General features: G+C 44.8%; 1 protein-coding gene across 8 annotated transcripts in view; it reads right to left on the bottom strand.

The window, feature by feature from the left end:
* Positions 1 to 18,634, bottom strand: part of LOC137433072 (protein FAM13A) — a 355,270-nt gene that overhangs the window by 194,784 nt on the left and 141,852 nt on the right. For all 8 annotated transcript variants that reach the window (XM_068125518.2, XM_078783916.1, XM_078783917.1 and 5 more), the window contains exon 4: positions 5,325 to 5,529. In XM_068125518.2, coding sequence (XP_067981619.2) covers positions 5,325 to 5,529 — 205 coding nt within the window. The remainder of the gene's footprint in view (positions 1 to 5,324; positions 5,530 to 18,634) is intronic.

Raw genomic sequence — 18,634 nt, 5'->3', positions numbered from 1 at the left:
AGGTTGAGATGGTTTGGTCATGTGTTGAGGAAGGATGAAAGTGACTGGTTGAGAAGAGTGGTGGAAATGAATGTAGAAGGAAGTAGAGGACGGGGAAGACCGAGAAAGACTTGGCTTAAGATGGTGGAAGAAGAAATGCGGGCAAGGGGGTTAACAAGGAGAGATGCAGAAAATATGGCAAAATGGAGAAGATTGTCATGGGGACCGCAAGGCTAACCCCCGCTCTAGCAGGGAAAATGGCCTTTAAAATGCATGTTGTTGTTGTTGTTGTTGTTGTTGTTGTTGGCGCTGAGGTGGCTCTCTGAGAATGGCCAGAGAGATATCCACTTTAACAAGGAAATGATCAGAAGACCCGGTTGGAGCAGAAGAAGAGCAGCAGACATCTGCAGGGAAGTTAGTCAAAACCAAGTCCAGAAGAGAAGATGCTCCATTGACTGAGATCCGGGTTGGGAAATTTCAGATTGTGTCAGTCCCAGTGAGTCGCAAAAGTCCTTTGCTGAGGTGCCATGGCTGGTGTGAGAGGAACCCACACCCAGCCAGCTGGCATGATGACAGTTGAAGTCGCCACATATGAGGAAGAGAGAGTTGGGATGAGTGGATAGAAGTTGGTCCATGTTGTCAGATAGGGAGATGTAAATGGAGTCATCACTGTTTGAAGGACGGTACAGAACACATATGAACAAAAAGTGTGAGCGGAGAGGAAGCCGTAGCCAGAGGTACTTCTGGGGTTGGGGTGGAGAGAGGGCAGTGCAAGGAGAGTGAGGAAGTGAGTTTATGATAAAGATAGCAACCCCACCACCAGGACAAGGCTCAGGTCTATCATACCAGAGGAGGGAGCAACCAGGAAGAGATATTAAAGAATCAGAGACATCTTGAAGGAGGAAAGTTTCTGTTAAGCAGATTACATCTGGTTTGTCAGAGGCAACCTGTATGGAGAGATCAGTGAGGTTTGAGCGAAGGCCCCGGATGTTTGTGGTCCATACCGTTAAGGAAGAGGGAGGGGGAGCATTGGGTACTTGACAGGGGAGGGGAGGGGTAGGGTAAGATGAGGGGTGAGAGGGGGAGGTAGGGAGAGCTGTTGATAGTGTGTCGGAGATTGCAGGAGAGTTAGGAGAAAAGGAAGGATGTGGAGGTCAAAAGGTTTGATGGTGATGGGAAGAAGAACAGTGAGGTGTTGTTTGAGGGGGGGCAGAGCATGGTCTAAGGTTGGAGGAGGTGGAGGTATGTAATGAAAGGGAGAGGAAGTGGGGAGGAGGCAGCTTTGAGGAGGAGGTGGTAGGGGGGAGATTTGGAGAGAGATTGTAGAGGAGGAGATTCGAAGAGGAGGGGGTGAGGGGGGAGTTTTGAAGGGGAGGGGTGAGGGGGGAGTTTTGAAGGGGAGGGGTGAGTGGGGAGTTTAGAAGGGGAGAGGTGAGGAGGTAGTTTAGAAAGTGGACGATTTATGAAAAACGAACATTTATTACAACTTGGGTTTATTGTGATTTTCAAATCAGAGATCCGTTTGAGAACGATAGAGGAGTGGTGGAATGAAGGTAAGTTTAGAGAATGTAGGGAGGAATGACTGTAAGAGATTGAATTAATTTTTTCGAATTGGAATGATTTGAAGAGGAAATTGAAAAAAGCCTTTTAAATAGGAAGAAAAAAAGCATGTTGTAATAAACCATTGAATAATATACTGCAGGGGAAATTTTAAACATATTTAAACAAAACCGTGAAAAACCAATCTGGGAAAAGTCCCTGAAGTAAGGGCATGGATCAGAGAAAGGAGAAAGGTTACATTAAATGTTAAATGAGGTGTCAAATGAGATGAGGTTAAATGTTAAATGTTAAATGACGTTCAATGAGATGAAGAAAACTATAATTGGAAGGGCGAGTTACGGGTGGAGATGGAAGGAAGAGGTGGAAGAGAAGGAGATAAAGGGGGCGGGGCGAGGAGAGAAGGAAATAATAATTATTTTGTTTGCTTGTTGTTGTTTTTGTTTTCTTTTCTTGTTTTTTGTATATGGAACGTTAAACAAAGGATAGATGTTCGGGGAAGTTACGGGGAGAAAAGGAAATCTAAGAAATAAGCATTACAGCGAAGGAAAGAACTTAAATACATAAAACACCGCCTGCGTGAGTGAAGCCTCAAGTTACCAGGCCGCACACGCAGTGCGAGCAGAAAACGATTTAGTTATACACAGGTTTGCGAATTGCAAACCAAGTTTAACTCGAAAACACACAGAACACAAACACAATGAAATAACGAGCAGAACTTTGACAAAGACAGAAATTTGAAATATAATTAAAACTTTCAAGCCGTGCAGACGTCGAAGTCGCTTCCTTGCTCGAGGGACCGGAAACCAGTTGTTTGTCTAGTTGGGTGTTTTCAGGGGATCCAACTACCTCTATATATAGGAGGCAGAAAATATTGGTTCCTCCGGTGCATCTGCTTTTCCGAAGGACAAACGTTGGCTGCAACAATGTTGCTATCGCTTCTTGCCGTTGCATTTGCGCGACGGTTGGCTATTCTTGGTTGGCACTTCCTCTGCCACAAAACGGGCACCATGGGCTTCCGAAAGGTTGGCATGTAGCTTGCAAATGTGTTCCTGCTCCTATTTGCCATCCTCGATGGTGGCTTCCAGCTCGAGAATGCGTTCCTGGTGCTCTTCGATGACATGATGTCGCTCCTTGATGGAGCCGTTGGCTTTGGCTAGGTCGTCTTCTATCTTGTACCACTTCTCATCTGCCTCTTCCAGCTGGTCAACGGGTATTTCATCTCCTTTCTCGAGTTCTGTGACGGTGGCTTCCAGGTCACGAATGGGTTCTGCTGCTCTTCGACCACAAGGTGTAGTTCTTTGATGGTGGCTTCCAGCCCATTGGCCACTTCCAGCTTTCTTTCCTGCTCCGCAATGTAGACTTGTGCTGTGTCGCAGGCACACAACCCCCTCTTCCAACTGATCCAAGCGTACCTTGTCTTGGCCCACCTTTGCTTTGGCCTCCCAGCGCTCCTGTTTGTCGGCATCTGGTTGCTTGTTGGCCATCTCAAGCACACCCCATGAACTTGCGATCATGGTGGCCATACTCTGGAGATCTTTTCTTGGCTTTGGTGTTGGTCTGTAGGTGTGTGCTTTGGAAGCATGGGCGCTGGCTTTATGTGGCCAGCACCCTTCTCTCTGACGCCATGGCGCCATAGGCTTTGCAGGCTGGAAAGTGCATGTCCACAATCCTTGCACTCTATCACGGGAGGCATGCAAAGGGTTTTCCTAGCCAGGTGGCATCATAGGTTGGCTAGCTTTGCAAAGCCCTTGCCACATGCACCAAATGTTTGGCATTTGTGTTCCACCATTGTATCCCAACAGTACATGCAAAGTCTCCCAATTGTCTATTTAGCGTCCCAACTGTATATGCAAGGTGGCCCATTTGGCTGCAGGTGGTATGTTGTGTGGATAGTGGAGCATTGCTGCCTGGTCCAAAGCTGGGAAGTTGAAAAACAAACATGTTGGAGACAAATTTTAAACTTTGATTGTACTGACAGCAATGGGTACAAACATAGAGCCAGACTAAAATATGGAAACATGTTGCAAGTAACAAGTGCAAACATCCAAGCACCCTACGAGAGAAATGTGGTTGTAAACATGACTTACGGCAATGGAAAATCGTGATGAAATGCTCCAGTTCTCTCCTTGCTTGGACACTGAACAAATTATAAATTCCTGCCCTGACCAGCATAGGGCACTGCATCAGTGGCACAGACGCACCCTCAGCCAATGATGTGTTGTAATATGTGTATCTGGTTGTAATATACTGTTGTGTGGACGCTTTCAGTTAAGACAAAGCGTCCACGGATGGAATCGAGCTTAACGAGGCGTTTCCCAATTGATGGCGGATAATACGCGAGACGGAATGAAGAATGTCGCTTACCTTCACGGTCCGATGTCTTCAACCGGAAAATCAATAAATCAAACCAAAACGGATATAAAATGTACAACGAGAAATATTAATTACGGAACCGATAACAAAGGACGCGATGGAAGAACTAAAACCTAGGTTGGGATCCCACTCACAGACTTCATATACAAAACAATGGGAGAATGAATCAAAGGAACCGTTGTTTGCGTGTCTAGTGCTTATCTCTCTGGATGTGGTGTCCGTCAGGAATCATCTGGTTGTGCAACTCAGTCATCCAACGCAGCTCAGGTTGGCGCGAACTGCCTGGTCGTTGGCGCGGCGCGGCCCTCGGCGCGCCCGCGCAATCGCTCGTCAGCGCTCCAACTGCAAGCCTCACTCGTCGTTCGTATGTGAACGCAGGGGAAGAGAATCGTCGGTGCTGGTCTCCCCACCAAAGTCCAAAGGCAAGGTCCAGCACGAAGGGACAGTCCAGAGCAAGAGGCAATGGGAAGAGAGAAGCGGAGGCGAAGACAGGCAGAGGCAAAGAGAGAAAATGTCCACCGCTCCAAGTCTCTTGTTCGGCGTGCTCCGACGTCATCCGGGCCTCTTACCAATTCACGAGTCCCTTCCCACCAGTCGTGCGACCCACCCACAAAACCCTCGGTGTCCATCCATCGCGCAGTGGGCGTGGCCTCAGCCTGCCTTGTACGATGTTTGTCTGCCATGGCGTCGTTGTACGCGGCCGCTTCCTGTCGGTCTTTTCGGTCAGTCATTGTGAGGGGGGGGGGGGGCAGATTGATTAATGTGGTGCACTAATGTATCTAGCCAATGTATGTGATGTGTTGCCATAAGGGACACCGGGATGTTCACCAGGTCTGACACACAGGGGAATTAGCTTAGTCCCTTGTCTACCTATCACCGGATCATCCTCGTATGATCACAGGTACACACTTAATCCGACAAACTGGGCTAACAGGACTTAATACATCGAGATTGTTCTAACTCGACAGACGAAGCATGATACCTATTCAGATCTACCTAAATCTATATATGCCTACCCAACCGACATAACAGTACGTACACCCACATCTTTGTGCTGCCTATGCTGCTTTATCAACAAAATACTGCATGTATTGTATTGCAAAGTTGATAGAATGTTTACCTCATCACCAAACAAAGTGTCAATTGATACAAACAAAGTATCAATTGACACTTATACCTACATTTCTTATGTATGAGGGCATATCTGATACTGAGAGGAATCCCTCCCCATCAGATTAGTGATGGTTGCCTAAAAAGATTGTAAAACTAATTCTTAAATGTTAATTTATTTGGGATTTATGTGGGAAGATGCTACTGTTTAAGTTCACAGATCAATTTATTTCCGAACATCTTTTTGTTTTCATCTGCACTCAAGAAATGTGAATATGTCAAGAACAAATGTAGTGTAGTACCTGAGTGGTGAGTGTTCATTTGGAGGGTGAGGCGGAGCTTCAGGGTCAGACACGAAACGTTGTCCATCACCACAGGTACTGTTGTGTACATAGGGATCTGGTTCAGCTGTCCACACAAGATGTTGGAGTAACCTGCTCCCAGCATCAGGACCTGCTTCGGCGCCCTCACAAACACCCTCCCTCCACGGCTTACAGGCAATTGGTTCTGGGAAGGCACCAGACGAACAGATTGTTATGTGATGCGGCATGATTGAAGGAAGCAGGACATTAAACAATCTTGCAAGGCCAAACATCCAAAACATCTCAGTGGGCAGGCTTAGCTCGGTCATAGGATGGCACAATCAAGAACATCGAGCCTAATCTAAGCCACATTATATTAAAGAGGGATGATCAACAATGATGGGAGCTTGCTTGCATCGACATATTATGCCAATAAAGTAAGAGAAAAAGGAATTGATAAAGGGAAGGGCACAAGTAAGCAAAGTGACGAAAATCAAGCTTACATTGAGAAGTTTGGGTGGGAAGTGGGGCGGGGTCAGTTAAGGAATTACGAAGTCAAAAAGAAAGGAGAGAGGAGGTTTTAAAATGTATGCAATTTTATGTAAACAATATTTCAATGACCCCTTTAAGCCAATTAAAAACAGCTAAAGAATGTGGAATTAAATCAGGATGGGTTAAGCTTTCTTAAGCTGGCTGTGGCTGGAATGCTTTGATCCTCCTCGTAGAAGGCCGAGCCTTATATAAAAGCTGTATGAGTTCCGTTCGCGTGAGGAGTTCTGTGGAATAAAGGAGCTTTTATAGCGCCAACACCCTCTTCAGAGGGCGTGGCTTCAACAACCGCGCGTATGTCACGCCCACATCAACAAAAGCCCCACTGGCCCGTGCCCGTGGATTATGTCCCAATAAGGTAACCGCTACATGCGCCCCCCCAGAATGCACTCGCACGGGCAATGCCAGTCCTCGGGGGGCCTTAACCACCCGGCCGAAACGACTGATGACCCGAGCAGGGGCCGCGAGCGGCCTGGCGGTGGGCGGGCCAACCGGGGACTTACCTGACGGGGGACGGCCCCGCTGGTGACCTCGACGTGATATCTGTTGTTAATTTCAGATGATTACAAATTCTCAATGTTTTCTGCTTGCATTGATATTGGGGATCAGAAGGAATTTGCTGATACATGGTATTGTTTAACAAAATAATATCCAATTTTAGGCACAAACCAATGAGCAAGCAGTGAGTGAAATGAGAAGAAAAAAAACATGTTTACATTTATAAAATAATAAAAATGGATCAGGATAGTATAATAAACTTTTGCATAATAAACAAGAAAAAAAACACACAAAATGTCATCGACCCTTCAGTTTCAGTAATTTTGTTGTCTGGAGTTAAAGGCCGCCAGTCGGCCATCTTTGTTTGGATTACAAAACAAAATCTTCTGCTTCTGCATATCATGTATTGTCTTGGTGCCAAGTTTGAAAAAAATGCATGTCGAGAAATGGTTGGGGACACGTTTAACAAAATGACCGCCAGTCAGCCATATTGGATCTGATCTCGAAAAAAATGATGTACATATGTAACCAATCATTCTTTACCTGTGTGTAAAGTTTGAACAAGATCTGTAAATGCTTGTCCGGGAAATGGTTGTGGACGTGGTCAATATCTGGGTTTTTACAAATAAAATGGCCGCCAGTATACCAGTCGGTTATCTTTGATCGCATCACGAAACAAAATGACGTGTAAATGTAAGACATTATTCATTATCTGTGTGCATAGCTTGAACAAGATCGGTAAATGTGTCTGAGGAATGGTTGAGGGACCTGTTCAACATGGGGTTTTTAGCCGTGTCACAGACGCTGCTCATAGAGTGCCCTCTGCTGTTGTTGTTGTTGTTCTTCTTCTTCTTCTTCTTCTTCTTCTTGTTCTTGCAGAGAAGACAAAACCTCAAAGCTCCACCCATTCTGGGAACCATAGCTCCACCCATTCTGGGAGAGCCTTCATATAAACAAATATCCACCATTTTATTAACTCGCATAGCTTTGAGGCCTGTTTTGTAGGCCCGTGGTGTCTTCCTCTCTCACACTGTTTTATTTCAAATCAAATTCGATATATCATTTCATTTTTCACAGTCGCTAACATAGTTTTAGACTCGGTTGAAAAAAAACGGGAAGAAAATCCGATGAAAGTTGCCCTTTATAGAACGAAATGAATTCTCAAAGGCCTGTAACTTCAAGTCCATTGAGATATTTTTTTTTTTAATCGCGGCATGCTCAGTCATGCACCGCACGAAATAACAGACGGGAAAATGCCGAGATATATATATTTTGTTTAAATCGCGGCATGCTCAGTCATACACCGCACGAAATAACAGACGGGAAAATGCCGAGATATATTAAAAATTCGTCCATTTGATGACAATCGTCACGATGAAATATTTAATTTATACGTCGTCACAATAATGTGGAGAGAGGAGCATAGCTTCGTTCACGTGTCGCCACATACGGGAAATTGCCGAGATATATATTTTTTTAAATCGCGGCATGGTCAGTCATACACCGCCCGAAATAAGAGACGGGAAAATGCCGAGATATATTAAAAATTCGTCCATTTGATGACAATCGTCACGATGAAATATTTAATTTATACGTCGTCACAATAATGTGGAGAGAGGAGCATAGCTTCGTTCACGTGTCGCCACACACGGGAAATTGCCGAGATATATTTTTTTCAATCGCGGCATGGTCAGTCATACACCGCCTGAAATAACAGACGGGAAAATGCCGAGATATATTAAAAATTCGTCGCCACACACGGGAAATTGCCGAGATATATTTTCACTTTGCACAAAAATAACATCAAGTAATCGAATCAATAGGAATGTCCTGTGCCTATAACATCGACGTTATAGGCACAGCTGCATCTAGGCATTGTGTAACATCGACGCGGCTTTTGTTTTAATTAAAACTTTTTGTACTTGTTTACAACTAAAATGACCGCCAGTCGGCCATGTTTGATCGCATCGCGAAACTAAATGATGTGCATATTGTGACCAAGGAGCCTGTAATCAGTAAAACCACAACAGCGTTGGAGAACACAGTTTATCTGGTAATAAGAACAAATGCAACAATCAGGCTCGCAATGAAAATGGCACAGAAGAAGAAAAAGGCAATAGTGTTATTACCGACAAAGGCGAGAACAATACAACACATTAGTGTGCGCGTTATACTGTGCAGTTAGCAAATACAGAGGACGAAATCCTATTGACTCTCATTTACAGGTATTCCCAACACACAAACATCAAGTCTTCATCCCCGAGCGAATCATTACCGATATGGTCAAAATGAATTCCGAATTCATGAGTGTTAAACAAATGGCAATAAACAGGCCGGCACTAAATTACACTAACACCCATCAAGTTACGTTAACTGTTCACTTAATTACGTTTACCTTTCGGGAATGAGAGCCTGCACAATGAGATCATGCACGGGTCTCTCCCAAAAACAAAATGGTGGTAAAACGGCGCCTCGCACGACTCCTCCCCCAAATCACATGACCTCGCACGACTCCTCCCCCAAGTCACATGACCTCCCACGAGGCAACCCAAATTGTTACAGTGTGTTATCATGCACTCATCATTGGGAATACAACTTGTAATTTATTAAGGAAGAATAACCAAGACTTATTACACAAAGCAATATCTGCTCCATGTTTCATATCCAATGACCAGGGGCGTATCTACGGAAAATAGCACCTATGGCAAGCACTGAAATTACGCCCCTGTCCAAACATCTGACACCCATCTTTTAGATAACTTTACCATAAAATCAGCTCAAAAATATAAGTCAAGCTCGTTAATGTTTTAATTAACAAATTATGGCTCTACATGTGAAAATTACAACTGCACATTCCTTGCTTTCACTGATGAAAATTGGTCTATGATGTGCTCAAAGTCAGTTTTTTCAGTTTCTTCTCTTTCTACACTCAGCAGAGCAAGATCACAGAGTCTGCCTTGACCCATGGAGGCTCTCAAATACGAAAGTATTAGTTTTAACTTGCTGAATGATCTCTCACAGCTGGCGATGGAAACTGCGATGGTTAGCATTATCTGAATAGCAATGCGATGATTGGGAAAGACGCTCTCATCTCCATAGTCCATACTGAACAATTAATTCCAGAAGCTCTTCAGGTCTTGATATTTTCATGTTGGCCCGACTTGATAGCAACATTCTGCAATCTAAAATTTCTTCATATAGCTGCTGTCCATCAACATCAGAGCTGTACAATTCGCCCAAATTTTCGCACTTCTTCTTTAGGTCGTTACTGTCGGCGCCGTAACACAGTCCCTCGACATCGAGAAGGAACCCAAAATTGGCGTCAGTGTCGTGCAAACGAGCGAACCTTTCATCCATTTTTCTGTGAAGACGGTCGAGTGTTCCCTTCATGACTCTTTCCATTTCCTCCTTGGCTGTTAACCCAGGGTCTATCGAGTTCTCATCAGCCATTCATTTATTTCGTCTCTGACGTCTTTCAACTTCAATATTTCAGTATTGACAGAGACCGAGTCTTTCTTTGAATGACTCACTGACCAACACTTCTCTTTCATCATCAAAATTATCTCGGAGGGCTTTCAAATCCAGGGCAGCATCGTGGAAGTCCATGCTAGGATCCTGCAGCCTCTTTTGAATATGGTCAATGCGAATGACTACTTTGTTCCAAAATCCTAGCAAAGTCAGAAAATCGTAACAACATGCGGTTATACAGCTGCCTTGCATCACTTCTTGTTTCACTGGTCTCGTTTTCATTGTCTATCAGGTCCTGGAGAACTTGAAGTATCTCCTCAAGGTACCTGTTGACGGGCTTCACCGCTTCTGTCCTTGCGCTCCACCTGGTTTCGGACTCCGACTTAACAACCACAGGCACGGCGTTTTTGAGTTTTTTTCCAGTGCTGTGTTGAACGAGAGAAGAACACGTAGAGAGCTTCGATGGTTCCAAAAAACGTGACCATCATTGTATCCTGCTTGGCTGCATGTACACCCACCAAGTTGAGTGAGTGATTGTCGCAATTCACAAACACTGCCAGGTTGTTTTTCTCACTTATTCTTTGATGAACACCACTTCTGTGTCCAGCCATCACAGCAGCGTTGTCATAGCACTGTGACCGACAATCTCGTAGCTCCATTTCGTCCTTCTCTAGCTGTTTCAAGATGTCTTCAACCAAGCTCTCAGCATCCTTCTGGCTTATCTGGATAAAACCAAGGACGGACTGTTTTCCGCTCAAAATCAACTTCCACGTACCTCACTACTTCTGACATCTGTTCACGGTGTGCCTGATCAGGAGTCGAGTCGAACATGAGACCATAGTACTTGGCTTTATGAATGCTTCTCAGTAAACTCTGGCGAACAGTGGATGACATCATGTGGATGAATTCGTTCTGGACACCCGGTGAAAGATAAGATGTGGATCCAGGATGACTTTCCACACGAGTGAGGTGTTCTTTCATGACAGGGTCAAAGATGGCCAGTAGTTTCAGTAAGCCAAGGAAATTTCCCACATTGGAGTCATCGCCCAGCTGAAGTGACTCCCTGTATCCTCGCAAAGCCAGGTTCTGAGTCGCATGGAATTTTATGCAGTGAAGGATTCTAGTCAAGATATCATGCCACTTCTGCTTTTCCTTTTCAATCTGTGACTGAAGTTCCACGTCAATAACTCCCTCTGTTTTCAGCTAAATTTCTTTCCATTTCTTTCCACTGTGTGAAGCACTCCCGATGATTCTTAGCATTTTCATGAACACTAATCCTTTCAGGTGCTTTCCAATGGTTGAATCCACTTTCCTGCTCCAATGAGGATTGATGGTCTGACCGGGAACGGGAATAGAGAAGACAACAGATACAAAATGCAGACTTTTTAGAATGGGAATAGACCAGCCATGAGCGAGTCACTTCCTCACCATGACCATTTCCCAATTTCCTCTTGAACCAAGTTTTGTTCATTGAGCGGTTATTTGGTGGTAGGAAAGGCCCCTCACTGTTCTGGAAATACTTCGAACCCAGCTTTATTATTTCTGTTCTCAACGCGTCAGGCAGAATTGCTTTTCCAGTATCCTTGTCGAACTTCAGAAGTCCAACGTTATGCTGTTCAATCACTTCTGGTATGACAGTTCGAGGCTCTTCGACACCATCCAGTTCACTCGGTTCAGTGTCGTCAGGTTCAATCTCGTCAGGTAAAATCTCGTCAATAAACTCAACATCACCACCACCACCATCGTCTTCCCCTCCTGTCATGTCCACGTTCTCTCTGGCAGCCTCACTTTTAATCTCGTCATACTCGGATTTATCTGACTTGACTTCCTCCTCGGCTTGTGATGCATTTGTACTTGATCCACCTTCGGATTCTAACAAACTTGTAGCAGGTGCAGACGACTCCATGGAACGTGTTGAACAACTTGTTCCGGGCTTTTCAAAGAAGGGCATGAAGAACTTGCTCGACTTCTTGGCTTCCTCCGTCTCCAATTTTCGTCTCTTCCGTCCTTCAGCTCCACTTTCCTTCTTCTTCATGAAGAAACGTTTCATGGTCTTCTTACACAATGCTCTGAAATAAGGAAATGGCACTTTTAATAAGAACATTAAATTTCACAGATTTTGCACAAAATTCTAGACTACCTCCCTAGTTTGCACAGGAGAATGGTCTTACTGCCAGTTGGCACTGAGCTGTGGTACTGTGAGGTATGTGGTCATGTAGCTCCCAGCACTGTATTTTTACCTAATAATTTATATAAGTGATTTAACAATCTAGCCATCCTAGTGCTTCTCACCCATGATAATCAAAGACAGATCATACATCTGAAGAAAATTCCTTTTTCCCTATCTGAGGATTAGTCAGGGCTCTTAGGGATATTTTGGGGCCGTTTGGTTCAAATTCTTCCAAAAGCACCAAATTTGGCCCAGATGTTGCCCATGCCATACTCTTTCGATTTTTGATGGGCGCCAAGACGGGCGCCCCCCCCCCCCGGGGGCCCCATATTGGCGAAATACTAAATGGCCGCCATCCGGATTAGAGGAAAATCAGTTAAATAACCAAAAGGGTTGGAATCATGTATGATACCACTTTTCAGGGGTTTACGAGATCGATGAATCCAATTATGATGTTATTTTGATGATTCGAGGTCAAGGTCAACCCTCAAGGTCATCTTAATGGTCATTTTTGAGTCAAACATGTCGGTTTTTGAGTTTTTTGTCAAGATTTATGCGAGGTTCACCATTTTATGTTTCTGGGTTGGGTAATCGAACTCTGACCTTATTTTTGACAATTAGAGGAAATATTTACATGTCTATTTCCTAATTTTCAGGCATATGCAGTTCATCAGTCTAATTACAAAGGTACGGATTTTGATGTTTTATGAACTGTATGCCATATCCTTGTGTTTAATTTTTGTGCGATCATGATCCAGGTTCACATATACATGATTGTATACATGTCATAAATATGACGTCATAAGTCATGTGACCTGGCGGCCATATTGGATTTTATGAAAACCTTTAAAATGGATCCCTGCCTTCATTTTTCGATCGGTTCATTTTGAACTTTGACCACTTATAGTACGCCATGTGATTGGATGCATAAAACTAATTATGACGTCATAGGTCAGGTGACATGGCGGGATGGACCGGTATGGTCCCCGGATCATACCGCCCTTGGCGCCCGTCAAAAATCGAAAGAGTATGGCATGGGCAACATCTGCACCAAGTTTGATGCTTTTGGAAGAATATCAACAAAAATATCCCTAAGGGCCCTGACTAGATGGCTTGTCTGACTTTAGTAGAAACTGCTCAGTGGCGCCCCCCTTTAAGTGGCGTCCAGGGCACGTGCCATACCTGCCATACCTTAGGTACGCCACTGCCAATGACGTCACCAGATATCTCGTAGAGAGAAAGTGTGGATGCAGGGCGGAAAAGGTAGGTCATGGGTGACACTCGCATGAATGGAACTAGCAACGGTACCCGCCCTACGGCGAGACTTCAATTGGGAGGCCCAAATGAAAAGGCAAAATATCAGAAATTGAAGGCTTTTTTTATTTTAAACGATTCATATAAACATCCATTGAATCATATCACACGCAAATCATCAAAATCTAAACAGTACATGGCGCCCATTTTGAAAAAAGATCGAATTCTGCAAAACGGAAGCGGCTGCTACACGTCTTTCTCAGTCGCACGTTTATGTGTGAAGAGTGCGTGCCGAATCTGTAACACGGAAGTGGCCGCTACACCTGTTTCTCAGTCGCTTTGCACACGCTGCCGTGTTACTTCGGGGCCGCACGTTTATATAGGAAGAGTTCGTCAGGAGTCGATCTACTCTCTCCTGGTATGTATAATTTCAATAAAAGCCACATCACAGTTCATATCGGTAAATATTATTCCATCGTGTTTGGAAAAACTGGAAAATTGGAAAAAAGGAAAACTTGGAAAAATTGGAAAAACAATATAGCCTGTTTTACTCCAGGGGGTCCTAGGATTACCCACACAAAATATCGTTGCGATCGGTTCAGCCGTTTTTGCGGTACCTTCGAACGGACAGACAGACGGACGGACGGACATTTGATGAATTATAGTAAGATACATGTAAAAACGACAACCCTTTGAATGTTTGGCAGTCTTCACTGCTTCCGATTGTTGTCCGCGACAATCTACAGTACCAGAAACAAGGAAATACCAGAATATCAAAATAAACTGAAATAAGAAAAATAAACCGTTCCTCAACAATTCTTGAATAACATGTTCCCTCTTTCCATCTCCTGGAAAACCATTCACCCAAGTTGTTCTCCAAGTGTAGCAATCAAGTTATCTCAAGTCGGACAACGTCTCAATTTCCACGCTGAGCACTGAACTTGGTTCCTTATGAAGGTTGGAATGCTTCCCTGTTGTAGATCGCATTGATCTCCAAGGAAGTGCCGTCTCAGCCACTAGGTTTGCGTCCAACAACCCGAACCATAACCCTTCCATAACAGGTGAATATGCTAGCCATGATATCCAAGACTCCTCACCATCGGAATATTCACTGCTAGTGTCTGTGCCGATTCTCAGGTTTGCAAGATCTTTGTGGCTCTTGCTCTCATAGAGGCCTGTGGAATCTGGCATGCCCTCATTTCGACATGGTTTACACGTCGACATGGTCCTGACATATCACCAGGTTCGACTATGTAGACAGCGTTCTACGGATCCAGCCGTTTCTCCACTTTATGGACATCTGAGCCCCAAACCATAACCATGTGTGTGTGTGTGTGTGTGTGTGTGTGTGTGTGTGTGTGTGTGTGTGTATTGGTTTTTGTAGCGTTCTACTGGAGCTTTCTGATGTAGAATGTGATGTACCAAAATGACCATTATGATCTCATGAGTTGATTCGTCCCATTAACTGCAAATAATTCAGAGCAATTCCCATGTTTCTAAGTGCACTCCACGTTCAGGTAGTTAAAGCAGTTTAATAAGCCCTTCCATTCCATGGCATTCCACTTCGAAAATAAATCGCAAATACAATGATAACATTGGAAGAAAGTACGTATGAATTAATACTGGACCATCCCAATGTGGAATGTGATTTACCAAAATGATCATCATGATTTTGGGTTGATTAGGCGAATTAACTACAAATAACGGGGATGAATTTCCATGTTTCTAAACGCGTGCGATGTGAAGGTGTATAGAGCAGTTTAATAGGTCCTTCCAGGGCATGGCATTCTTATTACAAAATAAATGCCAAAAAAACCCAATAATAACAGTTGTATCATTTGGCAATAATAATAACTTTCTCTTATATCTTCCATCTCTTATATAAAACACCATCTCTTATTGTGATTTAAATCATCGTGTCGATGTTTTTTTTGTTCATTATACACAGAACTCGAACATCGTCCAGGCTCTGACTTCATCTCCACGCCATCTTTGTCTGATCCAACCAGTGCGTGCGAGGGGTGGAGCGAGGAATGGGGGGGGGGGGGGGGGGGAGTGACGATATGTTATTCGATGAAAAATGAGTACGTGAAATCAAAAAGACAGCTCCGTTTACTGTAACGCCATAGCTTGCAAAAGCAGCCTGAATAATGTTCACCAAGTGGTGATTCACCTCGTTAAGCATATTCAAAAAGACTGTTATAACACACCCAAACTTCCCCGACCTTGTGACTAATTAATTAAGTACACAGGCATTTCTCACTCCATTTGTAGAGCCCCTCGCCAAGTGGCTTAAGCACTCCAGCAAATACTCCAAGGAAATGGGTGAAAGGTGATATATATATATATATATATATATATATATATATATATATATATATATATATATATATATATATATATATATATATATATTGTTGTGGTGGTTCAAATCCCCACTCCTGACAACAATTTGTTGCGGGGGCCGGGTTCAAAACCCCCTTCTTGCACAACAATTATTTTTGCGTGATTCCCCTCAGTTAATACCAGAGAATCACGAATACCTTCAAGGTGCACGGATCAAGGTGCACGCGCGTGCCGAAGAACCGCGCGATCGAACCCTCTCTTTCACACACCTTATTCAATTGCATGCCGAGCGGATTTGCATGGTGTGGAAAGCGGCGTTACCCCACGAGATTTATGGACCAGAGTCTAGCCAAATTCGGTCCCGGATGATGCTAGGCCAATGGAGAAAAGACGTACTGAACAGGTTGGAAAGTAACAACAAAATGTACAGCCTTTTATTTAGAAGGCACAGAGAAACAGAGACGAAGATACAGCTTACCAACTCTTACCTAATAATAACCCCGACTTGGCGCCTTCACACTCTGACACACACACTCACAGGGAAAAGGACACTGGTTAAAGGCGTACCGATGTACGTGCTGGGAGTCCTCACAATTGGCCATGTGGTCTGGTGTGCGCAGTTCTCAGTTCAATACCCGATCCGGATGTGCAGCCTGGATGAGGTAAGGTCCGAAGGACGAACCGCCGCCTCGAAGTTGGCATGGACGAAATTGGCACAGGTAGATGAACTTCAGTGCAGGTGAATCGTGTTGAAAGGCCAACGCTTGCATGTCAGCCGGATGGCACAAAAGATCGGCGCAGAAGCGATTGGTGTCGACGAAGAACAAAGGCCAAAACACGTGTCATTGGAGCTAAAACAAGAGAGTCCCGAGCAGGGTGTCATCCACGTGGCAAAATCCCAGGCAAAGAGAGAACAGAGCAGGGTGTCGTCCACGTGGTAAAATCCAAGGCAAGGCAAGGCAAGATGGAACAGAGCAGGAGGTCGTCCTGTGCGGAGCGAAATCCTCAGCAAAAGAGAATGATAATGTGCTCCACGTTTGCTTTTACCAGACCTGCCCACACCCTTCAAAATGTTCCAGAGCCTCCCATTGGCTGAGGCTTGTCGCATCATGGCGACGGGTTCCTGGCTCGCCATTGGTCATGTGGGCCGTGCTTTTGGCCACGCCTTCCTGCTCATTAAAAATGGCTTCCCTTAACCAACGAGGGTTTGAAGATCCTGCCTATCTCAACGCATATTTGGTCTTTATTACTACACAATGGGAAAGGGCTTTTACATTCAATCTTTACATTACTCTAATCTTTACATTCAATATGACATGTCTAACTACTGCAGGCTACATGTTGTCGTGCAACAAACTATAGGAGGTTTGCCTTTTTGGCACAACCGCAACACTACCCCATCCTCTCACCAAGACTCGACCTGAGTCGTCCACATGGAGCGGCTGGGGTGAGCTGGCATTCATTTAAACATTACTATTAGTGTGACACGTAGATGTGATTCCCCTAACATTTTTAACTCTAATCCCAGTGTGCGACTTTCTTTTCTTTTTTTCTTTTTTTAACATTTAAATGTACATTTTTAAACTAAATATGTCCCTCCTAATGCGTTGAGAAACTACCTAACAGATTTACACCCACAACCTCATACTGTTCACGTATTGCCGGAATTTTGAAACGAAACACATAACCGGTGGGCAACATTTATATATTTTACACTAAACAATTTATTTTACAAAAACTATGACCCAGGACCTGGACTTGAGGAATTAAAACTTGGAGTACTTGTTGCTGGTGTCATCTTCATGCTTCTTGCCTTGGTAGGGGGGCTAACAAAAACCGGCTGGCCCTGACCGGCATACAGGCCATTTGAAGATCAGGGCCATCTAAATCTTCTCAATTGCACACATGGATCACTTTTTTATTCACGAGCAGGGCCACTTGAAACGTGGTCCAAATGTGTGGTGCCAATGCCACCCAACAGGTGATCCATGTGTGGCGTCAGTGCCACCAAACAGGTGGTCCATATGCAGCAAGATGATGGGGGCAGCCAAGAGGTGTAACAATGGAAATGGGTGTGGCCACAGAGCTAGTGGTCCATCGGTGGGCTTCAATGATGGGATGATGGGAGTGAGTGTGGATGGCAGCATGATGCTGCGACGGCAAGGTAAGTCCTCGTGATGGTCCTGGATCAGGGAGGAAGAGAAGACGCAATGAGCAAAAAGGAAAAGACACGGTGGCACATGCAAAACAAACAAAGGTATGACAAGCGGGTGAGAGGAACGCCGGCAGAGTGAACTAGAGTCTCGCCCGACCCGTTCGTGCCCCCCCCCCCCGCCGTTAATTACACTACCCTAGTCCTCCTTGTATTTACAATTCGTCTCTACGTCTCGTCTCCCCCGTCCCCTCTTTATTTCAAATTCGTCCCCAACTCCCCCCAGGCTCTCCCAGGAAGGAAAGGCGGAATGAACACAATGTTTCGTACTCATGTCGTGATGCATCTTACCAATCAAACATTGAGTCCCGTGGTGTGAAATCCATCCCCTTGTAGATGGTTGTGGATGGTGCGAAGGGGTCTTCACAAAATTCTAACTACTCTGACATCATTACACATTTTAATCTCCCCGGGGTTGTACCCTGCCAATCGGCCTTCTTTAAACTATGTGGTTCTAAGAACCAGAATTCCCATTGCCCACACTGTGGTGCCCTCCGAATTTGGGTCTAACCCCACAAATTTTCCATTTGTGCCCTCGCACAATTTTGGGGCTGGGTCGTTTGGTTCTACCAGCAGGTCTACCTACCTGCACCCCTCCGTTCACTGGAGCTGCCTCCCGAGCTTGCCTGCTCCTCACTCTAACCTACCTGGGGAAGGCCCTCCCTGGCGATTACCCCCTGATGCCCACCTTGGCATTGGGCAACCCGGGTCCCTTCTCTGGAACCTCGGGCCCCGCCCACTCTAACCTAACTGGCTCCCTGAGCCTACCTGCGGCCTTACCTGGCCGACGAGCTCCCAGTGACGGAGTGTCCC

The sequence above is a fragment of the Myxine glutinosa genome, chromosome 8 (assembly GCF_964187855.1).
Source record: "Myxine glutinosa chromosome 8, kmMyxGlut1.1, whole genome shotgun sequence".
NCBI classification, from domain to species: domain Eukaryota; kingdom Metazoa; phylum Chordata; class Myxini; order Myxiniformes; family Myxinidae; genus Myxine; species Myxine glutinosa.
This window is presented reverse-complemented; position numbering and strand designations above follow the sequence as displayed.